General features: G+C 38.9%; 1 protein-coding gene across 1 annotated transcript in view; it reads right to left on the bottom strand.

Annotated features, from left to right (window-relative positions):
• Positions 1–1,110: 1,110 nt before the first annotated feature.
• LOC143516463 (uncharacterized) overlaps positions 1,111–27,017 on the bottom strand; it is a 38,325-nt gene continuing 12,418 nt past the window's right edge. The window contains exons 3-4 of the mRNA XM_077008075.1: positions 1,902–2,169; positions 1,111–1,596 (exon numbers count right to left, since the gene is read on the bottom strand). Coding sequence (XP_076864190.1) covers positions 1,481–1,596; positions 1,902–2,169 — 384 coding nt within the window. The 3' untranslated portion in view covers positions 1,111–1,480. The remainder of the gene's footprint in view (positions 1,597–1,901; positions 2,170–27,017) is intronic.

Raw genomic sequence — 27,017 nt, forward strand, 5'->3', positions numbered from 1 at the left:
ATTTACTTTTTACTTAAAGCCACTTCAGTAGCCGCTTTAAGTCATGCTGGTATTACAAAATATTTTGTAGGTATTAAAAGGTATTTAAAAGGTATTAAATTCAACTTAAGAATCTCTGTATATACCCTGGATGGAGAAAATATTTTGATTATCCGCAGTAAAAGCAGTAGCAGTGTCCAATTTTGGTTTCCTTCCGGCACAATGTCACCAAAAAGCAAAGGAATGTTTTTCACATGACAGAGTCTGAATGGAACTGAGTCCTATATTATTCCCACTACTGTCCAAGTTTATCTTTGTAGGACGATTTGCTCCAAGTACCCATAGTCAAACGCATAAATTCTAGAACACAGATCAGCTTTTGACAAAACATTTTTGAGAGATACTCTTAACAGTAACTTTATCTCATACTAAGCCACCCCTTCAAGAATGTCATGCTTAATGTCCAAAGAAAAATTGTGGCAATCAAGAAAAAACTAGGCTGTTAAGTTTTGAATTCTGCTTTAAACCAAACACAGATAATCTCTGTGGGTCTGATTGTAACTCCTGGCAATGCCGTCCAAAAAGTTATTTTCCACGCAGGATTATCTTGGGGTCATCCCCACTAAACATTTTGCACATCCTCTTTTTCAATCAAACACAAATGACAGAAATAATGTCTACTAAAATATTATGTAAAACCCAGGATAGAGTGCATCCCCAAATTATCCTGCTATCTTACATATTGTTCCAGAGACTTTTTCAGTGGAAATAGGTAGATCAAGGCCATCACTTTCCAGTGTTTTGATGTTAGTAATCAGGGAATGTAGAATAGGATCAAAGCCATGTTTTTTCACATCATCAACATGAAACAGTGCAACCAAGCGAATGTTAATCACAGCAAAGTTAAACTTTGGTGGCAGATTTCTGAGGATAAAATACAGAGCACCTACTTTGTGCACACCACGCTTTGATTGAACCAAGTGGATTAGCAGTTTCAAAATCGTCATAGTATAACTGAATTTGTAAAGACCTCTGAGAACAATGGATGTGTCTTGAAATAACTCGCAAAAATCTTCATATCGGTGAGTTTTTGGTACACAGGGTTCCCCAAGCAGCTTACAAACCTCAGAATTGCAGCACATACATTTTATTGTTTCCAAAATTGGAATGTACACAAAAGTGTCTTTTACAGGGACTTGTCCATAAGTACCTGTACGTTTATTTCGCCTTGTATCTTGTATCAAATCCAACTCCTAAATCTATTTCTACTGGCTCTACAATGCCCCATTTCTCACTAAAATATCTCATTCTTTTAGTTTCAGTATTAAACCCATCAAATGGGTTATCTAGACTTTCTTTTAATGTAGGTCTTACAGGACCATCTTTAGGTATAGCAGATATTATGTCATGCCTCATTTGGGAGTGCAGTCCAGTAGCAAGTTCTTCCAAATCACTAACAATTGTTGAAACAACACTGTTTGCCACACCACTTCCTTGGAGTTTAGCAATAATTGAAGCACACACGTTTTGTTTTTTCTTTGTGAATACTCAATCCATTGTCATCAAAACATGCAGCCTCTAGGTTCGGTGTTACCCTCATTTGACCAACTTCTGTATCTTGGAAAATTGGAAATTGGAAGATTGGAAAAATTAGCTTAAAAGGACTCATCACTTTGGCCAAAATCACGCTCATGAACCCTATGTAAAGATGTGCTAAGCCTGAATACATTGAAAACTGACGCCTACAACAATCCTGTGCACAAACCAACTTAAACTTGGTGCTGGGATAAAAACTGTGAACAATTCTTAAATGAGTTATTAAGGACTGGCAGGCCACATGTACAGCCTGACAAATGAAACATTTAAACATTTAACCTGGTTGAAAAGCTTAGCCCAAAACTCACAAATTCTTGGAGACTCACCTGTTGTTGTAATGTCAAGGCTGTAGACTGTTGTCTGCACAAATGTGTAGAAATGGACCAGGGACTCATCAAAAGAAAGATTGAACACGTAGTGAAATTTGAACAGCTCATCAAAGGCACCCAAGGATCTGGTGGCTTGGCAAGGGATTAGATGCTTGTCCACAATGATGTAGAATGTGTCGATTCCCTTCTGAGCCCAGCCAACAGCAAGGATGTAAGGTTGTTTACCCTCTCTTCCTCGCAGATGTTCATCAATGCTGTAGCATGACTAAAAAACAGAACATGAACACCTTAATAATGTTAGTTCAGCTAATTACCCATACTCTGGGTTTGGTGCTTAAAGGAGAACTCAGGTGTGAAATGGATTTGGGGTTTAGTGAAACAATTACGAGTACTAACCTTTGTTGAATAGCACATCTCTGTTCGACCTGTTCTGTTTTTTTCAGTTTCTACCAACAGGCTTTAGAATGGGCATGTAGCGGATACATATGTTAGTTTATGGATTATGAACGGGGCCCCATCTTGATTGCTCAGGAACCAGTATTGTGATAACGGAGATAGGTGGAATATGGTTTAATCATTAACAAAGGGTTAAGTTCTAATTCCGCACAGTGACCTAATACCATCAATCAAAATATTTATTTACCACCTTGACCAGATTAATGAACAAATATAACAATTTATTAAATGGTGAATATGACAATTGATATAAAGGATAGCATATGGAATGATTTGGCTCAAAGTGAAACTAAACCTATACATGAATCTACTAATCTAACCAGATATATAATGGTAACAACAAAGACTGGAACATTAAACAACAACAGCAAATAATCAGCACAAAATTGACGGTCATGGAATTTAAATGGATTATAGATGTTTTAGAAAGAAAGTAGGATAGTATGAAGAGAAGATCCGGGCATAGATTACTAGTAACAGCTATTGCTAAATCGGACTGGCAACCCCAAAACAGCACGCAAACTCTGTGTCTTACTGTGATGTAGCCCGGCACGTCCATGTGTGAGTCCGGGGGGAGGAAGGCATGTCGACCAATGCGCGTTCAATGTTTGTTCACTCCTGAGGTGGCTGGGTCAGCTGAGTCTGTCTTTCAGGACGGCTTGAATCGCTAAGACCTAGCGGTGACGTCACAGTCGTGGCTGGAGGGTAGCAGTTCACTTGATGAGATGGACTTCGAAGTTAAACTAAAGTAAATTTATATCGACCAAACAGAAATAACTCCAATTTAACTAAGAAAGGAAGATGAGCTTGACTTTAAAGACAATGAAAACAAAAGTAAATTTGACGACGACACAGACTAAATAAAACACTTTCTCGAGAAATAAATTATAACGAAGATCTTCTAGAAGTTGGATAAAGTTCGAACTTAATTGTGGTCTCTTGGCATCACTCCAACTCTTCTTTTCACTTCTCGAGGGACACCTTTTAAGCAACATTTAGGGGCGTGACTGTAGTTCCCCATGAGTTGCTATTCTGGTGATCATTGGACTCTGATTCCTGAATATGCATAATCTCTGCCCAGACAGGAGATAATCCGAGAAAGGAGAGAGAGGAGAAGGGAAAAGAGGGAGAGAAGGGGGGTTTGTGACCCTGCCCGTCTCTCAGAGATTTAGTTAATGGGAGACAAAAGCAGACTATTACAATTTCAAGACAATTGGAATTCTCTTATTCCTAAATAAATTGATTTGTATGCTCTGCCTAAGTAAGTATTAACTTGATTCTACCAGCTTATACCTTGAGCCATTCTTAATTTCCACTTCTGGACACTGAATGACACATAATGCACAGACAGGTATGAATATAAGGTCACAAAAGCACATATGAACATGGTTACATCTGTAAGTGACAACTTAATACATGTATATGTATATGCCTACTATAGCACATTACATGTTGATACTCGGATAGATATATAAATCTTAATTAGACATTACACTGGACTACAAGTGTATCGATAGATCTCAAATAATGTAGCACATGGATATGAGAATATGTAGGTCTCTATGACCTTAACACACAGAACTTAATGAGCATGCATATCTAAACAGCAGAACACACAAGAATATGTATGTATATGCATGCATGCCTTCACAATACAATTCAAAGCTACAAAGATAGGTGTATCTTACTACTGAAATTATAGTAATACATGGATATGCATCAATGTGGTGTGATTATATAACCACAGAGATTCTGATAACATTACTTAATGCTGATTATATGAAAGATCACGATTGGTTTCTTTATGTGACGGGTAGAGATGTAACCGTAGTGAGGCTTTTATGCTGAAAATGGCCGACTAAGCGTGGCAGTTTTAGCGGTTGTTACTAGCTGGTTGTACCGGCAAGTGGGGCTTTTATTGTGACATGGGTTCCGATCGCTTCCAGCCTCCCATTATTTAAAGTCTCGCGCATTTAGGATAAGATCTCGTTTGTTCTCGTGGCGGCTAACGTGAGCGTCGGACGAAACGGTGTGTAAATTGGGAAGCTGTACCTTAATGATTCAGGCTCGGGTCTAAACGACTAGAGAAGACAACGGGGGTGTGTGTGTGTGAACCACATATGTACGCAGGAGGATCTGGGACTCCAGGTACCCGCAGCGAGGCGGTGCAATTGGTGGCCAGAACATCCAGATATTTAGTCAAATACCTGAAACCAAGTAATTTTTTTTTTACCAGACAGCTGGTGTATCCGAAATCACATTCTGTGGACAGATGACAAACTCGGATTTGAAATATGAATTGTAGAGGCAACTGCGCATTGACATTGTACATTTTATCCTTGCCTCAAAAGACCTAAAGTTTACTTCACTTTCATGTCTTCTCTGGTAGCTCAACGTGTTGAGCCACATGCTCCCAATTAGAAGCAATGTATACGAGCTACATGGGTTCAAATCCCACTTACACCTTTTTTTTCCCAGGCAAGATATCTCTTAGTCAAATACCTGAAACCAAGTAATTTTTTTTTACCAGACAGCTAGTGTATCCGAAATCACATTCTGTGGACAGATGACAAACTCGGATTTGAAATATAAATTGTAGAGGCAACTCCGCATTGACATTGTATATTTTATTTTTGCCTCAAAAGACCTAAAGTTTACCCTATGTTCATGTCTTCTCTGGTAGCTCAACGTGTTGAGCCACATGCTCCCAATTAGAAGCAATGTATAGGAGCTACATGGGTTCAAAACCCCCTTCCACCTTTTTTTCCCAGCAAGATATCTCTTAGTCAAATACCTGAAACCAAGTAATTTTTTTTACCAGACAGCTAGTGTATCCGAAATCACATTCTGTGGACCGATGACAAACTCGGATTTGAAATATAAATTGTAGAGGCAACTGCGCATTGACATTGTACATTTTATCCTTGCCTCAAAAGACCTAAAGTTTACCTCACATTCATGTCTTCTCTGGTAGCTCAACGTGTTGAATCACATGCTCACAATTAGAAGCAATGTATAGGAGCTACATGGGTTCAAATCCCACTTCCCCCTTTTTTTCCCAGCAAGATATCTCTTAGTCAAATACCTGAAACCAAGTAATTTTTTTTTACCAGACAGCTAGTGTATCCGAAATCACATTCTGTGGACAGATGACAAACTCGGATTTGAAATATAAATTGTAGAGGCAACTCCGCATTGACATTGTATATTTTATCCTTGCCTCAAAAGACCTAAAGTTTAACCTATGTTCATGTCTTCTCTGGTAGCTCAACGTGTTGTGCCACGTGCTCCCAATTAGAAGCAATGTATAGGAGCTACATGGGTTCAAATCCCACTTCCACCTTTTTTTCCCAGCAAGATATCTCTTAGTCAAATACCTGAAACCAAGTAATTTTTTTTACCAGACAGCTAGTGTATCCGAAATCACATTCTGTGGACAGATGACAAACTCGGATTTGAAATATAAATTGTAGAGGCAACTCCGCATTGACATTGTATATTTTATTTTTGCCTCAAAAGACCTAAAGTTTACCCTGTGTTCATGTCTTCTCTGGTAGCTCAACGTGTTGAGCCACATGCTCCCAATTAGAAGCAATGTATAGGAGCTACATGGGTTCAAATCCCACTTCCACCTTTTTTTCCCAGCAAGATATCTCTTAGTCAAATACCTGAAACCAAGTAATTTTTTTTACCAGACAGCTAGTGTATCCGAAATCACATTCTGTGGACGGATGACAAACTCGGATTTGAAATATAAATTGTAGAGGCAACTGCGCATTGACATTGTACATTTTATCCTTGCCTCAAAAGACCTAAAGTTTACCTCACATTCATGTCTTCTCTGGTAGCTCAACGTGTTGAGCCACATGCTCACAATTAGAAGCAAAGTGCAGGAGCTACATGGGTTCAAATCCCACTTCCACCTTTTTTTCCCAGGCAAGATATCTCTTAGTCAAATACCTGAAACCAAGTAATTTTTTTTTACCAGACAGCTAGTGTATCCGAAATCACATTCTGTGGACAGATGACAAACTCGGATTTGAAATATAAATTGTAGAGGCAACTCCGCATTGACATTGTATATTTTATCCTTGCCTCAAAAGACCTAAACTTTACCCTATGTTCATGTCTTCTCTGGTAGCTCAACGTGTTGAGCCACATGCTCCCAATTAGAAGCAATGTATTGGAGCTACATGGGTTCAAATCCCACTTCCACCTTTTTTTCCCAGGCAAGATATCTCTTAGTCAAATACCTGAAACCAAGTAATTTTTTTTTACCAGACAGCTAGTGTATCCGAAATCACATTCTGTGGACGGATGACAAACTCGGATTTGAAATATAAATTGTAGAGGCAACTGCGCATTGACATTGTACATTTTACCCTTGCCTCAAAAGACCTAAAGTTTACCTCACTTTCATGTCTTCTCTGGTAGCTCAACGTGTTGAGCCACATGCTCCCAATTAGAAGCAATGTATAGGAGCTACATGGGTTCAAATCCCGCTTCCACCTTTTTTTCCCAGCAAGATATCTCTTAGTCAAATACCTGAAACCAAGTAATTTTTTTTAACCAGACAGCTAGTGTATCCGAAATCACATTCTGTGGACAGATGACAAACTCGGATTTGAAATATAAATTGTAGAGGCAACTCCGCATTGACATTGTATATTTTATCCTTGCCTCAAAAGACCTAAAGTTTAACCTATGTTCATGTCTTCTCTGGTAGCTCAACGTGTTGTGCCACGTGCTCCCAATTAGAAGCAATGTATAGGAGCTACATGGGTTCAAATCACACTTCCACCTTTTTTTCCCAGCAAGATATCTCTTAGTCAAATACCTGAAACCAAGTAATTTTTTTTACCAGACAGCTAGTGTATCCGAAATCACATTCTGTGGACGGATGACAAACTCGGATTTGAAATGTAAATTGTAGAGGCAACTGCGCATTGACATTGTACATTTTATCCTTGCCTCAAAAGACCTAAAGTTTACCTCACATTCATGTCTTCTCTGGTAGCTCAACGTGTTGAGCCACATGCTCCCAATTAGAAGCAATGTATAGGAGCTACATGGGTTCAAATCCCGCTTCCACCTTTTTTTCCCAGCAAGATATCTCTTAGTCAAATACCTGAAACCAAGTAATTTTTTTTTAACCAGACAGCTAGTGTATCCGAAATCACATTCTGTGGACAGATGACAAACTCGGATTTGAAATATAAATTGTAGAGGCAACTCCGCATTGACATTGTATATTTTATCCTTGCCTCAAAAGACCTAAAGTTTACCCTATGTTCATGTCTTCTCTGGTAGCTCAACGTGTTGAGCCACATGCTCCCAATTAGAAGCAATGTATAGGAGCTACATGGGTTCAAATCCCACTTCCACCTTTTTTTCCCAGCAAGATATCTCTTAGTCAAATACCTGAAACCAAGTAATTTTTTTAACCAGACAGCTAGTGTATCCGAAATCACATTCTGTGGACAGATGACAAACTCGGATTTGAAATATAAATTGTAGAGGCAACTCCGCATTGACATTGTATATTTTATTTTTGCCTCAAAAGACCTAAAGTTTACCCTATGTTCATGTCTTCTCTGGTAGCTCAACGTGTTGAGCCACATGCTCCCAATTAGAAGCAATGTATAGGAGCTACATGGGTTCAAATCCCACTTCCACCTTTTTTTCCCAGCAAGATATCTCTTAGTCAAATACCTGAAACCAAGTAATTTTTTTTACCAGACAGCTAGTGTATCCGAAATCACATTCTGTGGACCGATGACAAACTCGGATTTGAAATATAAATTGTAGAGGCAACTGCGCATTGACATTGTACATTTTATCCTTGCCTCAAAAGACCTAAAGTTTACCTCACATTCATGTCTTCTCTGGTAGCTCAACGTGTTGAGCCACATGCTCCCAATTAGAAGCAATGTATAGGAGCTACATGGGTTCAAATCCCACTTCCACCTTTTTTTCCCAGGCAAGATATCTCTTAGTCAAATACCTGAAACCAAGTAATTTTTTTTTACCAGACAGCTAGTGTATCCGAAATCACATTCTGTGGACAGATGACAAACTCGGATTTGAAATATAAATTGTAGAGGCAACTCCGCATTGACATTGTATATTTTATCCTTGCCTCAAAAGACCTAAACTTTACCCTATGTTCATGTCTTCTCTGGTAGCTCAACGTGTTGAGCCACATGCTCCCAATTAGAAGCAATGTATTGGAGCTACATGGGTTCAAATCCCACTTCCACCTTTTTTTCCCAGGCAAGATATCTCTTAGTCAAATACCTGAAACCAAGTAATTTTTTTTTACCAGACAGCTAGTGTATCCGAAATCACATTCTGTGGACGGATGACAAACTCGGATTTGAAATATAAATTGTAGAGGCAACTGCGCATTGACATTGTACATTTTACCCTTGCCTCAAAAGACCTAAAGTTTACCTCACTTTCATGTCTTCTCTGGTAGCTCAACGTGTTGAGCCACATGCTCCCAATTAGAAGCAATGTATAGGAGCTACATGGGTTCAAATCCCGCTTCCACCTTTTTTTCCCAGCAAGATATCTCTTAGTCAAATACCTGAAACCAAGTAATTTTTTTTTAACCAGACAGCTAGTGTATCCGAAATCACATTCTGTGGACAGATGACAAACTCGGATTTGAAATATAAATTGTAGAGGCAACTCCGCATTGACATTGTATATTTTATCCTTGCCTCAAAAGACCTAAAGTTTAACCTATGTTCATGTCTTCTCTGGTAGCTCAACGTGTTGTGCCACGTGCTCCCAATTAGAAGCAATGTATAGGAGCTACATGGGTTCAAATCACACTTCCACCTTTTTTTCCCAGCAAGATATCTCTTAGTCAAATACCTGAAACCAAGTAATTTTTTTTACCAGACAGCTAGTGTATCCGAAATCACATTCTGTGGACGGATGACAAACTCGGATTTGAAATGTAAATTGTAGAGGCAACTGCGCATTGACATTGTACATTTTATCCTTGCCTCAAAAGACCTAAAGTTTACCTCACATTCATGTCTTCTCTGGTAGCTCAACGTGTTGAGCCACATGCTCCCAATTAGAAGCAATGTATAGGAGCTACATGGGTTCAAATCCCGCTTCCACCTTTTTTTCCCAGCAAGATATCTCTTAGTCAAATACCTGAAACCAAGTAATTTTTTTTTAACCAGACAGCTAGTGTATCCGAAATCACATTCTGTGGACAGATGACAAACTCGGATTTGAAATATAAATTGTAGAGGCAACTCCGCATTGACATTGTATATTTTATCCTTGCCTCAAAAGACCTAAAGTTTACCCTATGTTCATGTCTTCTCTGGTAGCTCAACGTGTTGAGCCACATGCTCCCAATTAGAAGCAATGTATAGGAGCTACATGGGTTCAAATCCCACTTCCACCTTTTTTTCCCAGCAAGATATCTCTTAGTCAAATACCTGAAACCAAGTAATTTTTTTAACCAGACAGCTAGTGTATCCGAAATCACATTCTGTGGACAGATGACAAACTCGGATTTGAAATATAAATTGTAGAGGCAACTCCGCATTGACATTGTATATTTTATTTTTGCCTCAAAAGACCTAAAGTTTACCCTATGTTCATGTCTTCTCTGGTAGCTCAACGTGTTGAGCCACATGCTCCCAATTAGAAGCAATGTATAGGAGCTACATGGGTTCAAATCCCACTTCCACCTGTTTTTCCCAGCAAGATATCTCTTAGTCAAATACCTGAAACCAAGTAATTTTTTTTACCAGACAGCTAGTGTATCCGAAATCACATTCTGTGGACCGATGACAAACTCGGATTTGAAATATAAATTGTAGAGGCAACTGCGCATTGACATTGTACATTTTATCCTTGCCTCAAAAGACCTAAAGTTTACCTCACATTCATGTCTTCTCTGGTAGCTCAACGTGTTGAGCCACATGCTCCCAATTAGAAGCAATGTATAGGAGCTACATGGGTTCAAATCCCACTTCCACCTTTTTTTCCCAGGCAAGATATCTCTTAGTCAAATACCTGAAACCAAGTAATTTTTTTTTACCAGACAGCTAGTGTATCCGAAATCACATTCTGTGGACAGATGACAAACTCGGATTTGAAATATAAATTGTAGAGGCAACTCCGCATTGACATTGTATATTTTATCCTTGCCTCAAAAGACCTAAAGTTTAACCTATGTTCATGTCTTCTCTGGTAGCTCAACGTGTTGTGCCACGTGCTCCCAATTAGAAGCAATGTATAGGAGCTACATGGGTTCAAATCACACTTCCACCTTTTTTTCCCAGCAAGATATCTCTTAGTCAAATACCTGAAACCAAGTAATTTTTTTTACCAGACAGCTAGTGTATCCGAAATCACATTCTGTGGACGGATGACAAACTCGGATTTGAAATGTAAATTGTAGAGGCAACTGCGCATTGACATTGTACATTTTATCCTTGCCTCAAAAGACCTAAAGTTTACCTCACATTCATGTCTTCTCTGGTAGCTCAACGTGTTGAGCCACATGCTCCCAATTAGAAGCAATGTATAGGAGCTACATGGGTTCAAATCCCGCTTCCACCTTTTTTTCCCAGCAAGATATCTCTTAGTCAAATACCTGAAACCAAGTAATTTTTTTTTAACCAGACAGCTAGTGTATCCGAAATCACATTCTGTGGACAGATGACAAACTCGGATTTGAAATATAAATTGTAGAGGCAACTCCGCATTGACATTGTATATTTTATCCTTGCCTCAAAAGACCTAAAGTTTACCCTATGTTCATGTCTTCTCTGGTAGCTCAACGTGTTGAGCCACATGCTCCCAATTAGAAGCAATGTATAGGAGCTACATGGGTTCAAATCCCACTTCCACCTTTTTTTCCCAGCAAGATATCTCTTAGTCAAATACCTGAAACCAAGTAATTTTTTTAACCAGACAGCTAGTGTATCCGAAATCACATTCTGTGGACAGATGACAAACTCGGATTTGAAATATAAATTGTAGAGGCAACTCCGCATTGACATTGTATATTTTATTTTTGCCTCAAAAGACCTAAAGTTTACCCTATGTTCATGTCTTCTCTGGTAGCTCAACGTGTTGAGCCACATGCTCCCAATTAGAAGCAATGTATAGGAGCTACATGGGTTCAAATCCCACTTCCACCTTTTTTTCCCAGCAAGATATCTCTTAGTCAAATACCTGAAACCAAGTAATTTTTTTTACCAGACAGCTAGTGTATCCGAAATCACATTCTGTGGACGGATGACAAACTCGGATTTGAAATATAAATTGTAGAGGCAACTGCGCATTGACATTGTACATTTTATCCTTGCCTCAAAAGACCTAAAGTTTACCTCACATTCATGTCTTCTCTGGTAGCTCAACGTGTTGAGCCACATGCTCCCAATTAGAAGCAATGTATAGGAGCTACATGGGTTCAAATCCCACTTCCACCTTTTTTTCCCAGGCAAGATATCTCTTAGTCAAATACCTGAAACCAAGTAATTTTTTTTTACCAGACAGCTAGTGTATCCGAAATCACATTCTGTGGACGGATGACAAACTCGGATTTGAAATATAAATTGTAGAGGCAACTCCGCATTGACATTGTATATTTTATCCTTGCCTCAAAAGACCTAAACTTTACCCTATGTTCATGTCTTCTCTGGTAGCTCAACGTGTTGAGCCACATGCTCCCAATTAGAAGCAATGTATTGGAGCTACATGGGTTCAAATCCCACTTCCACCTTTTTTTCCCAGGCAAGATATCTCTTAGTCAAATACCTGAAACCAAGTAATTTTTTTTTACCAGACAGCTAGTGTATCCGAAATCACATTCTGTGGACAGATGACAAACTCGGATTTGAAATATAAATTGTAGAGGCAACTCCGCATTGACATTGTATATTTTATCCTTGCCTCAAAAGACCTAAAGTTTACACTATGTTCATGTCTTCTCTGGTAGCTCAACGTGTTGAATCACATGCTCACAATTAGAAGCAAAGTGCAGGAGCTACATGGGTTCAAATCCCACTTCCACCTTTTTTTCCCAGGCAAGATATCTCTTAGTCAAATACCTGAAACCAAGTAATTTTTTTTTACCAGACAGCTAGTGTATCCGAAATCACATTCTGTGGACAGATGACAAACTCGGATTTGAAATATAAATTGTAGAGGCAACTGCGCATTGACATTGTATATTTTATCCTTGCCTCAAAAGACCTAAACTTTACCCTATGTTCATGTCTTCTCTGGTAGCTCAACGTGTTGAGCCACATGCTCCCAATTAGAAGCAATGTATAGGAGCTACATGGGTTCAAATCCCGCTTCCACCTTTTTTTCCCAGCAAGATATCTCTTAGTCAAATACCTGAAACCAAGTAATTTTTTTTAACCAGACAGCTAGTGTATCCGAAATCACATTCTGTGGACAGATGACAAACTCGGATTTGAAATATAAATTGTAGAGGCAACTCCGCATTGACATTGTATATTTTATCCTTGCCTCAAAAGGCCTAAAGTTTAACCTATGTTCATGTCTTCTCTGGTAGCTCAACGTGTTGTGCCACGTGCTCCCAATTAGAAGCAATGTATAGGAGCTACATGGGTTCAAATCACACTTCCACCTTTTTTTCCCAGCAAGATATCTCTTAGTCAAATACCTGAAACCAAGTAATTTTTTTTACCAGACAGCTAGTGTATCCGAAATCACATTCTGTGGACGGATGACAAACTCGGATTTGAAATGTAAATTGTAGAGGCAACTGCGCATTGACATTGTACATTTTATCCTTGCCTCAAAAGACCCAAAGTTTACCTCACTTTCATGTCTTCTCTGGTAGCTCAACGTGTTTAATCACATGCTCACAATTAGAAGCAAAGTGCAGGAGCTACATGGGTTCAAATTCCACTTCCACCTTTTTTTCCCAGGCAAGATATCTCTTAGTCAAATACCTGAAACCAAGTAATTTTTTTTTACCAGACAGCTAGTGTATCCGAAATCACATTCTGTGGACAGATGACAAACTCGGATTTGAAATATAAATTGTAGAGGCAACTCCGCATTGACATTGTATATTTTATTTTTGCCTCAAAAGACCTAAAGTTTACCCTATGTTCATGTGTTCTCTGGTAGCTCAACGTGTTGAGCCACATGCTCCCAATTAGAAGCAATGTATAGGAGCTACATGGGTTCAAATCCCACTTCCACCTTTTTTTCCCAGCAAGATATCTCTTAGTCAAATACCTGAAACCAAGTAATTTTTTTTTACCAGACAGCTAGTGTATCCGAAATCACATTCTGTGGACAGATGACAAACTCGGATTTGAAATATAAATTGTAGAGGCAACTCCGCATTGACATTGTATATTTTATCCTTGCCTCAAAAGACCTAAAGTTTACCCTATGTTCATGTCTTCTCTGGTAGCTCAACGTGTTGAGCCACATGCTCCCAATTAGAAGCAATGTATAGGAGCTACATGGGTTCAAATCCCACTTCCACCTTTTTTTCCCAGCAAGATATCTCTTAGTCAAATACCTGAAACCAAGTAATTTTTTTTTACCAGACAGCTAGTGTATCCGAAATCACATTCTGTGGACAGATGACAAACTCGGATTTGAAATATAAATTGTAGAGGCAACTCCGCATTGACATTGTATATTTTATCCTTGCCTCAAAAGACCTAAAGTTTACCCTATGTTCATGTCTTCTCTGGTAGCTCAACGTGTTGAGCCACATGCTCCCAATTAGAAGCAATGTATAGGAGCTACATGGGTTCAAATCCCACTTCCACCTTTTTTTCCCAGCAAGATATCTCTTAGTCAAATACCTGAAACCAAGTAATTTTTTTAACCAGACAGCTAGTGTATCCGAAATCACATTCTGTGGACAGATGACAAACTCGGATTTGAAATATAAATTGTAGAGGCAACTCCGCATTGACATTGTATATTTTATCCTTGCCTCAAAAGACCTAAACTTTACCCTATGTTCATGTCTTCTCTGGTAGCTCAACGTGTTGAGCCACATGCTCCCAATTAGAAGCAATGTATTGGAGCTACATGGGTTCAAATCCCACTTCCACCTTTTTTTCCCAGGCAAGATATCTCTTAGTCAAATACCTGAAACCAAGTAATTTTTTTTTACCAGACAGCTAGTGTATCCGAAATCACATTCTGTGGACGGATGACAAACTCGGATTTGAAATATAAATTGTAGAGGCAACTGCGCATTGACATTGTACATTTTACCCTTGCCTCAAAAGACCTAAAGTTTACCTCACTTTCATGTCTTCTCTGGTAGCTCAACGTGTTGAGCCACATGCTCCCAATTAGAAGCAATGTATAGGAGCTACATGGGTTCAAATCCCGCTTCCACCTTTTTTTCCCAGCAAGATATCTCTTAGTCAAATACCTGAAACCAAGTAATTTTTTTTTAACCAGACAGCTAGTGTATCCGAAATCACATTCTGTGGACAGATGACAAACTCGGATTTGAAATATAAATTGTAGAGGCAACTCCGCATTGACATTGTATATTTTATCCTTGCCTCAAAAGACCTAAAGTTTAACCTATGTTCATGTCTTCTCTGGTAGCTCAACGTGTTGTGCCACGTGCTCCCAATTAGAAGCAATGTATAGGAGCTACATGGGTTCAAATCACACTTCCACCTTTTTTTCCCAGCAAGATATCTCTTAGTCAAATACCTGAAACCAAGTAATTTTTTTTTAACCAGACAGCTAGTGTATCCGAAATCACATTCTGTGGACGGATGACAAACTCGGATTTGAAATGTAAATTGTAGAGGCAACTGCGCATTGACATTGTACATTTTATCCTTGCCTCAAAAGACCTAAAGTTTACCTCACATTCATGTCTTCTCTGGTAGCTCAACGTGTTGAGCCACATGCTCCCAATTAGAAGCAATGTATAGGAGCTACATGGGTTCAAATCCCGCTTCCACCTTTTTTTCCCAGCAAGATATCTCTTAGTCAAATACCTGAAACCAAGTAATTTTTTTTTAACCAGACAGCTAGTGTATCCGAAATCACATTCTGTGGACAGATGACAAACTCGGATTTGAAATATAAATTGTAGAGGCAACTCCGCATTGACATTGTATATTTTATCCTTGCCTCAAAAGACCTAAAGTTTACCCTATGTTCATGTCTTCTCTGGTAGCTCAACGTGTTGAGCCACATGCTCCCAATTAGAAGCAATGTATAGGAGCTACATGGGTTCAAATCCCACTTCCACCTTTTTTTCCCAGCAAGATATCTCTTAGTCAAATACCTGAAACCAAGTAATTTTTTTAACCAGACAGCTAGTGTATCCGAAATCACATTCTGTGGACAGATGACAAACTCGGATTTGAAATATAAATTGTAGAGGCAACTCCGCATTGACATTGTATATTTTATTTTTGCCTCAAAAGACCTAAAGTTTACCCTATGTTCATGTCTTCTCTGGTAGCTCAACGTGTTGAGCCACATGCTCCCAATTAGAAGCAATGTATAGGAGCTACATGGGTTCAAATCCCACTTCCACCTGTTTTTCCCAGCAAGATATCTCTTAGTCAAATACCTGAAACCAAGTAATTTTTTTTACCAGACAGCTAGTGTATCCGAAATCACATTCTGTGGACCGATGACAAACTCGGATTTGAAATATAAATTGTAGAGGCAACTGCGCATTGACATTGTACATTTTATCCTTGCCTCAAAAGACCTAAAGTTTACCTCACATTCATGTCTTCTCTGGTAGCTCAACGTGTTGAGCCACATGCTCCCAATTAGAAGCAATGTATAGGAGCTACATGGGTTCAAATCCCACTTCCACCTTTTTTTCCCAGGCAAGATATCTCTTAGTCAAATACCTGAAACCAAGTAATTTTTTTTTACCAGACAGCTAGTGTATCCGAAATCACATTCTGTGGACAGATGACAAACTCGGATTTGAAATATAAATTGTAGAGGCAACTCCGCATTGACATTGTATATTTTATCCTTGCCTCAAAAGACCTAAACTTTACCCTATGTTCATGTCTTCTCTGGTAGCTCAACGTGTTGAGCCACATGCTCCCAATTAGAAGCAATGTATTGGAGCTACATGGGTTCAAATCCCACTTCCACCTTTTTTTCCCAGGCAAGATATCTCTTAGTCAAATACCTGAAACCAAGTAATTTTTTTTTAACCAGACAGCTAGTGTATCCGAAATCACATTCTGTGGACAGATGACAAACTCGGATTTGAAATATAAATTGTAGAGGCAACTCCGCATTGACATTGTATATTTTATCCTTGCCTCAAAAGACCTAAAGTTTAACCTATGTTCATGTCTTCTCTGGTAGCTCAACGTGTTGTGCCACGTGCTCCCAATTAGAAGCAATGTATAGGAGCTACATGGGTTCAAATCACACTTCCACCTTTTTTTCCCAGCAAGATATCTCTTAGTCAAATACCTGAAACCAAGTAATTTTTTTTACCAGACAGCTAGTGTATCCGAAATCACATTCTGTGGACGGATGACAAACTCGGATTTGAAATGTAAATTGTAGAGGCAACTGCGCATTGACATTGTACATTTTATCCTTGCCTCAAAAGACCTAAAGTTTACCTCACATTCATGTCTTCTCTGGTAGCTCAACGTGTTGAGCCACATGCTCCCAATTAGAAGCAATGTATAGGAGCTACATGGGTTCAAATCCCGCTTCCACCTTTTTTTCCCAGCAAGATATCTCTTAGTCAAATACCTGAAACCAAGTAATTTTTTTTTAACCAGACAGCTAGTGTATCCGAAATCACATTCTGTGGACAGATGACAAACTCGGATTTGAAATATAAATTGTAGAGGCAACTCCGCATTGACATTGTATATTTTATCCTTGCCTCAAAAGACCTAAAGTTTACCCTATGTTCATGTCTTCTCTGGTAGCTCAACGTGTTGAGCCACATGCTCCCAATTAGAAGCAATGTATAGGAGCTACATGGGTTCAAATCCCACTTCCACCTTTTTTTCCCAGCAAGATATCTCTTAGTCAAATACCTGAAACCAAGTAATTTTTTTAACCAGACAGCTAGTGTATCCGAAATCACATTCTGTGGACAGATGACAAACTCGGATTTGAAATATAAATTGTAGAGGCAACTCCGCATTGACATTGTATATTTTATTTTTGCCTCAAAAGACCTAAAGTTTACCCTATGTTCATGTCTTCTCTGGTAGCTCAACGTGTTGAGCCACATGCTCCCAATTAGAAGCAATGTATAGGAGCTACATGGGTTCAAATCCCACTTCCACCTTTTTTTCCCAGCAAGATATCTCTTAGTCAAATACCTGAAACCAAGTAATTTTTTTTACCAGACAGCTAGTGTATCCGAAATCACATTCTGTGGACGGATGACAAACTCGGATTTGAAATATAAATTGTAGAGGCAACTGCGCATTGACATTGTACATTTTATCCTTGCCTCAAAAGACCTAAAGTTTACCTCACATTCATGTCTTCTCTGGTAGCTCAACGTGTTGAGCCACATGCTCCCAATTAGAAGCAATGTATAGGAGCTACATGGGTTCAAATCCCACTTCCACCTTTTTTTCCCAGGCAAGATATCTCTTAGTCAAATACCTGAAACCAAGTAATTTTTTTTTACCAGACAGCTAGTGTATCCGAAATCACATTCTGTGGACGGATGACAAACTCGGATTTGAAATATAAATTGTAGAGGCAACTCCGCATTGACATTGTATATTTTATCCTTGCCTCAAAAGACCTAAACTTTACCCTATGTTCATGTCTTCTCTGGTAGCTCAACGTGTTGAGCCACATGCTCCCAATTAGAAGCAATGTATTGGAGCTACATGGGTTCAAATCCCACTTCCACCTTTTTTTCCCAGGCAAGATATCTCTTAGTCAAATACCTGAAACCAAGTAATTTTTTTTTACCAGACAGCTAGTGTATCAGAAATCACATTCTGTGGACAGATGACAAACTCGGATTTGAAATATAAATTGTAGAGGCAACTCCGCATTGACATTGTATATTTTATCCTTGCCTCAAAAGACCTAAAGTTTACACTATGTTCATGTCTTCTCTGGTAGCTCAACGTGTTGAATCACATGCTCACAATTAGAAGCAAAGTGCAGGAGCTACATGGGTTCAAATCCCACTTCCACCTTTTTTTCCCAGGCAAGATATCTCTTAGTCAAATACCTGAAACCAAGTAATTTTTTTTTACCAGACAGCTAGTGTATCCGAAATCACATTCTGTGGACAGATGACAAACTCGGATTTGAAATATAAATTGTAGAGGCAACTGCGCATTGACATTGTATATTTTATCCTTGCCTCAAAAGACCTAAACTTTACCCTATGTTCATGTCTTCTCTGGTAGCTCAACGTGTTGAGCCACATGCTCCCAATTAGAAGCAATGTATAGGAGCTACATGGGTTCAAATCCCGCTTCCACCTTTTTTTCCCAGCAAGATATCTCTTAGTCAAATACCTGAAACCAAGTAATTTTTTTTAACCAGACAGCTAGTGTATCCGAAATCACATTCTGTGGACAGATGACAAACTCGGATTTGAAATATAAATTGTAGAGGCAACTCCGCATTGACATTGTATATTTTATCCTTGCCTCAAAAGGCCTAAAGTTTAACCTATGTTCATGTCTTCTCTGGTAGCTCAACGTGTTGTGCCACGTGCTCCCAATTAGAAGCAATGTATAGGAGCTACATGGGTTCAAATCACACTTCCACCTTTTTTTCCCAGCAAGATATCTCTTAGTCAAATACCTGAAACCAAGTAATTTTTTTTACCAGACAGCTAGTGTATCCGAAATCACATTCTGTGGACGGATGACAAACTCGGATTTGAAATGTAAATTGTAGAGGCAACTGCGCATTGACATTGTACATTTTATCCTTGCCTCAAAAGACCCAAAGTTTACCTCACTTTCATGTCTTCTCTGGTAGCTCAACGTGTTTAATCACATGCTCACAATTAGAAGCAAAGTGCAGGAGCTACATGGGTTCAAATTCCACTTCCACCTTTTTTTCCCAGGCAAGATATCTCTTAGTCAAATACCTGAAACCAAGTAATTTTTTTTTACCAGACAGCTAGTGTATCCGAAATCACATTCTGTGGACAGATGACAAACTCGGATTTGAAATATAAATTGTAGAGGCAACTCCGCATTGACATTGTATATTTTATTTTTGCCTCAAAAGACCTAAAGTTTACCCTATGTTCATGTGTTCTCTGGTAGCTCAACGTGTTGAGCCACATGCTCCCAATTAGAAGCAATGTATAGGAGCTACATGGGTTCAAATCCCACTTCCACCTTTTTTTCCCAGCAAGATATCTCTTAGTCAAATACCTGAAACCAAGTAATTTTTTTTTACCAGACAGCTAGTGTATCCGAAATCACATTCTGTGGACAGATGACAAACTCGGATTTGAAATATAAATTGTAGAGGCAACTCCGCATTGACATTGTATATTTTATCCTTGCCTCAAAAGACCTAAAGTTTACCCTATGTTCATGTCTTCTCTGGTAGCTCAACGTGTTGAGCCACATGCTCCCAATTAGAAGCAATGTATAGGAGCTACATGGGTTCAAATCCCACTTCCACCTTTTTTTCCCAGCAAGATATCTCTTAGTCAAATACCTGAAACCAAGTAATTTTTTTAACCAGACAGCTAGTGTATCCGAAATCACATTCTGTGGACAGATGACAAACTCGGATTTGAAATATAAATTGTAGAGGCAACTCCGCATTGACATTGTATATTTTATCCTTGCCTCAAAAGACCTAAACTTTACCCTATGTTCATGTCTTCTCTGGTAGCTCAACGTGTTGAGCCACATGCTCCCAATTAGAAGCAATGTATTGGAGCTACATGGGTTCAAATCCCACTTCCACCTTTTTTTCCCAGGCAAGATATCTCTTAGTCAAATACCTGAAACCAAGTAATTTTTTTTTACCAGACAGCTAGTGTATCCGAAATCACATTCTGTGGACGGATGACAAACTCGGATTTGAAATATAAATTGTAGAGGCAACTGCGCATTGACATTGTACATTTTACCCTTGCCTCAAAAGACCTAAAGTTTACCTCACTTTCATGTCTTCTCTGGTAGCTCAACGTGTTGAGCCACATGCTCCCAATTAGAAGCAATGTATAGGAGCTACATGGGTTCAAATCCCGCTTCCACCTTTTTTTCCCAGCAAGATATCTCTTAGTCAAATACCTGAAACCAAGTAATTTTTTTTTAACCAGACAGCTAGTGTATCCGAAATCACATTCTGTGGACAGATGACAAACTCGGATTTGAAATATAAATTGTAGAGGCAACTCCGCATTGACATTGTATATTTTATCCTTGCCTCAAAAGACCTAAAGTTTAACCTATGTTCATGTCTTCTCTGGTAGCTCAACGTGTTGTGCCACGTGCTCCCAATTAGAAGCAATGTATAGGAGCTACATGGGTTCAAATCACACTTCCACCTTTTTTTCCCAGCAAGATATCTCTTAGTCAAATACCTGAAACCAAGTAATTTTTTTTTAACCAGACAGCTAGTGTATCCGAAATCACATTCTGTGGACGGATGACAAACTCGGATTTGAAATGTAAATTGTAGAGGCAACTGCGCATTGACATTGTACATTTTATCCTTGCCTCAAAAGACCTAAAGTTTACCTCACATTCATGTCTTCTCTGGTAGCTCAACGTGTTGAGCCACATGCTCCCAATTAGAAGCAATGTATAGGAGCTACATGGGTTCAAATCCCGCTTCCACCTTTTTTTCCCAGCAAGATATCTCTTAGTCAAATACCTGAAACCAAGTAATTTTTTTTTAACCAGACAGCTAGTGTATCCGAAATCACATTCTGTGGACAGATGACAAACTCGGATTTGAAATATAAATTGTAGAGGCAACTCCGCATTGACATTGTATATTTTATCCTTGCCTCAAAAGACCTAAAGTTTACCCTATGTTCATGTCTTCTCTGGTAGCTCAACGTGTTGAGCCACATGCTCCCAATTAGAAGCAATGTATAGGAGCTACATGGGTTCAAATCCCACTTCCACCTTTTTTTCCCAGCAAGATATCTCTTAGTCAAATACCTGAAACCAAGTAATTTTTTTAACCAGACAGCTAGTGTATCCGAAATCACATTCTGTGGACAGATGACAAACTCGGATTTGAAATATAAATTGTAGAGGCAACTGCGCATTGACATTGTACATTTTATCCTTGCCTCAAAAGACCCAAAGTTTACCTCACTTTCATGTCTTCTCTGGTAGCTCAATGTGTTTAATCACATGCTCACAATTAGAAGCAAAGTGCAGGAGCTACATGGGTTCAAATTCCACTTCCACCTTTTTTTCCCAGGCAAGATATCTCTTAGTCAAATACCTGAAACCAAGTAATTTTTTTAACCAGACAGCTAGTGTATCCGAAATCACATTCTGTGGACAGATGACAAACTCGGATTTGAAATATAAATTGTAGAGGCAACTCCGCATTGACATTGTATATTTTATTTTTGCCTCAAAAGACCTAAAGTTTACCCTATGTTCATGTCTTCTCTGGTAGCTCAACGTGTTGAGCCACATGCTCCCAATTAGAAGCAATGTATAGGAGCTACATGGGTTCAAATCCCACTTCCACCTGTTTTTCCCAGCAAGATATCTCTTAGTCAAATACCTGAAACCAAGTAATTTTTTTTACCAGACAGCTAGTGTATCCGAAATCACATTCTGTGGACCGATGACAAACTCGGATTTGAAATATAAATTGTAGAGGCAACTGCGCATTGACATTGTACATTTTATCCTTGCCTCAAAAGACCTAAAGTTTACCTCACATTCATGTCTTCTCTGGTAGCTCAACGTGTTGAGCCACATGCTCCCAATTAGAAGCAATGTATAGGAGCTACATGGGTTCAAATCCCACTTCCACCTTTTTTTCCCAGGCAAGATATCTCTTAGTCAAATACCTGAAACCAAGTAATTTTTTTTTACCAGACAGCTAGTGTATCCGAAATCACATTCTGTGGACAGATGACAAACTCGGATTTGAAATATAAATTGTAGAGGCAACTCCGCATTGACATTGTATATTTTATCCTTGCCTCAAAAGACCTAAACTTTACCCTATGTTCATGTCTTCTCTGGTAGCTCAACGTGTTGAGCCACATGCTCCCAATTAGAAGCAATGTATTGGAGCTACATGGGTTCAAATCCCACTTCCACCTTTTTTTCCCAGGCAAGATATCTCTTAGTCAAATACCTGAAACCAAGTAATTTTTTTTTAACCAGACAGCTAGTGTATCCGAAATCACATTCTGTGGACAGATGACAAACTCGGATTTGAAATATAAATTGTAGAGGCAACTCCGCATTGACATTGTATATTTTATCCTTGCCTCAAAAGACCTAAAGTTTAACCTATGTTCATGTCTTCTCTGGTAGCTCAACGTGTTGTGCCACGTGCTCCCAATTAGAAGCAATGTATAGGAGCTACATGGGTTCAAATCACACTTCCACCTTTTTTTCCCAGCAAGATATCTCTTAGTCAAATACCTGAAACCAAGTAATTTTTTTTACCAGACAGCTAGTGTATCCGAAATCACATTCTGTGGACGGATGACAAACTCGGATTTGAAATGTAAATTGTAGAGGCAACTGCGCATTGACATTGTACATTTTATCCTTGCCTCAAAAGACCTAAAGTTTACCTCACATTCATGTCTTCTCTGGTAGCTCAACGTGTTGAGCCACATGCTCCCAATTAGAAGCAATGTATAGGAGCTACATGGGTTCAAATCCCGCTTCCACCTTTTTTTCCCAGCAAGATATCTCTTAGTCAAATACCTGAAACCAAGTAATTTTTTTTTAACCAGACAGCTAGTGTATCCGAAATCACATTCTGTGGACAGATGACAAACTCGGATTTGAAATATAAATTGTAGAGGCAACTCCGCATTGACATTGTATATTTTATCCTTGCCTCAAAAGACCTAAAGTTTACCCTATGTTCATGTCTTCTCTGGTAGCTCAACGTGTTGAGCCACATGCTCCCAATTAGAAGCAATGTATAGGAGCTACATGGGTTCAAATCCCACTTCCACCTTTTTTTCCCAGCAAGATATCTCTTAGTCAAATACCTGAAACCAAGTAATTTTTTTAACCAGACAGCTAGTGTATCCGAAATCACATTCTGTGGACAGATGACAAACTCGGATTTGAAATATAAATTGTAGAGGCAACTCCGCATTGACATTGTATATTTTATTTTTGCCTCAAAAGACCTAAAGTTTACCCTATGTTCATGTCTTCTCTGGTAGCTCAACGTGTTGAGCCACATGCTCCCAATTAGAAGCAATGTATAGGAGCTACATGGGTTCAAATCCCACTTCCACCTTTTTTTCCCAGCAAGATATCTCTTAGTCAAATACCTGAAACCAAGTAATTTTTTTTACCAGACAGCTAGTGTATCCGAAATCACATTCTGTGGACCGATGACAAACTCGGATTTGAAATATAAATTGTAGAGGCAACTGCGCATTGACATTGTACATTTTATCCTTGCCTCAAAAGACCTAAAGTTTACCTCACATTCATGTCTTCTCTGGTAGCTCAACGTGTTGAGCCACATGCTCCCAATTAGAAGCAATGTATAGGAGCTACATGGGTTCAAATCCCACTTCCACCTTTTTTTCCCAGGCAAGATATCTCTTAGTCAAATACCTGAAACCAAGTAATTTTTTTTTACCAGACAGCTAGTGTATCCGAAATCACATTCTGTGGACAGATGACAAACTCGGATTTGAAATATAAATTGTAGAGGCAACTCCGCATTGACATTGTATATTTTATCCTTGCCTCAAAAGACCTAAACTTTACCCTATGTTCATGTCTTCTCTGGTAGCTCAACGTGTTGAGCCACATGCTCCCAATTAGAAGCAATGTATTGGAGCTACATGGGTTCAAATCCCACTTCCACCTTTTTTTCCCAGGCAAGATATCTCTTAGTCAAATACCTGAAACCAAGTAATTTTTTTTTAACCAGACAGCTAGTGTATCCGAAATCACATTCTGTGGACAGATGACAAACTCGGATTTGAAATATAAATTGTAGAGGCAACTCCGCATTGACATTGTATATTTTATCCTTGCCTCAAAAGACCTAAAGTTTAACCTATGTTCATGTCTTCTCTGGTAGCTCAACGTGTTGTGCCACGTGCTCCCAATTAGAAGCAATGTATAGGAGCTACATGGGTTCAAATCACACTTCCACCTTTTTTTCCCAGCAAGATATCTCTTAGTCAAATACCTGAAACCAAGTAATTTTTTTTACCAGACAGCTAGTGTATCCGAAATCACATTCTGTGGACGGATGACAAACTCGGATTTGAAATGTAAATTGTAGAGGCAACTGCGCATTGACATTGTACATTTTATCCTTGCCTCAAAAGACCTAAAGTTTACCTCACATTCATGTCTTCTCTGGTAGCTCAACGTGTTGAGCCACATGCTCCCAATTAGAAGCAATGTATAGGAGCTACATGGGTTCAAATCCCGCTTCCACCTTTTTTTCCCAGCAAGATATCTCTTAGTCAAATACCTGAAACCAAGTAATTTTTTTTTAACCAGACAGCTAGTGTATCCGAAATCACATTCTGTGGACAGATGACAAACTCGGATTTGAAATATAAATTGTAGAGGCAACTCCGCATTGACATTGTATATTTTATCCTTGCCTCAAAAGACCTAAAGTTTACCCTATGTTCATGTCTTCTCTGGTAGCTCAACGTGTTGAGCCACATGCTCCCAATTAGAAGCAATGTATAGGAGCTACATGGGTTCAAATCCCACTTCCACCTTTTTTTCCCAGCAAGATATCTCTTAGTCAAATACCTGAAACCAAGTAATTTTTTTAACCAGACAGCTAGTGTATCCGAAATCACATTCTGTGGACAGATGACAAACTCGGATTTGAAATATAAATTGTAGAGGCAACTCCGCATTGACATTGTATATTTTATTTTTGCCTCAAAAGACCTAAAGTTTACCCTATGTTCATGTCTTCTCTGGTAGCTCAACGTGTTGAGCCACATGCTCCCAATTAGAAGCAATGTATAGGAGCTACATGGGTTCAAATCCCACTTCCACCTTTTTTTCCCAGCAAGATATCTCTTAGTCAAATACCTGAAACCAAGTAATTTTTTTTACCAGACAGCTAGTGTATCCGAAATCACATTCTGTGGACGGATGACAAACTCGGATTTGAAATATAAATTGTAGAGGCAACTGCGCATTGACATTGTACATTTTATCCTTGCCTCAAAAGACCTAAAGTTTACCTCACATTCATGTCTTCTCTGGTAGCTCAACGTGTTGAGCCACATGCTCCCAATTAGAAGCAATGTATAGGAGCTACATGGGTTCAAATCCCACTTCCACCTTTTTTTCCCAGGCAAGATATCTCTTAGTCAAATACCTGAAACCAAGTAATTTTTTTTTACCAGACAGCTAGTGTATCCGAAATCACATTCTGTGGACGGATGACAAACTCGGATTTGAAATATAAATTGTAGAGGCAACTCCGCATTGACATTGTATATTTTATCCTTGCCTCAAAAGACCTAAACTTTACCCTATGTTCATGTCTTCTCTGGTAGCTCAACGTGTTGAGCCACATGCTCCCAATTAGAAGCAATGTATTGGAGCTACATGGGTTCAAATCCCACTTCCACCTTTTTTTCCCAGGCAAGATATCTCTTAGTCAAATACCTGAAACCAAGTAATTTTTTTTTACCAGACAGCTAGTGTATCAGAAATCACATTCTGTGGACAGATGACAAACTCGGATTTGAAATATAAATTGTAGAGGCAACTCCGCATTGACATTGTATATTTTATCCTTGCCTCAAAAGACCTAAAGTTTACACTATGTTCATGTCTTCTCTGGTAGCTCAACGTGTTGAATCACATGCTCACAATTAGAAGCAAAGTGCAGGAGCTACATGGGTTCAAATCCCACTTCCACCTTTTTTTCCCAGGCAAGATATCTCTTAGTCAAATACCTGAAACCAAGTAATTTTTTTTTACCAGACAGCTAGTGTATCCGAAATCACATTCTGTGGACAGATGACAAACTCGGATTTGAAATATAAATTGTAGAGGCAACTGCGCATTGACATTGTATATTTTATCCTTGCCTCAAAAGACCTAAACTTTACCCTATGTTCATGTCTTCTCTGGTAGCTCAACGTGTTGAGCCACATGCTCCCAATTAGAAGCAATGTATAGGAGCTACATGGGTTCAAATCCCGCTTCCACCTTTTTTTCCCAGCAAGATATCTCTTAGTCAAATACCTGAAACCAAGTAATTTTTTTTAACCAGACAGCTAGTGTATCCGAAATCACATTCTGTGGACAGATGACAAACTCGGATTTGAAATATAAATTGTAGAGGCAACTCCGCATTGACATTGTATATTTTATCCTTGCCTCAAAAGGCCTAAAGTTTAACCTATGTTCATGTCTTCTCTGGTAGCTCAACGTGTTGTGCCACGTGCTCCCAATTAGAAGCAATGTATAGGAGCTACATGGGTTCAAA

The sequence above is a fragment of the Brachyhypopomus gauderio genome, chromosome 6 (genome assembly GCF_052324685.1).
Source record: "Brachyhypopomus gauderio isolate BG-103 chromosome 6, BGAUD_0.2, whole genome shotgun sequence".
Lineage (NCBI taxonomy): Eukaryota > Metazoa > Chordata > Actinopteri > Gymnotiformes > Hypopomidae > Brachyhypopomus > Brachyhypopomus gauderio.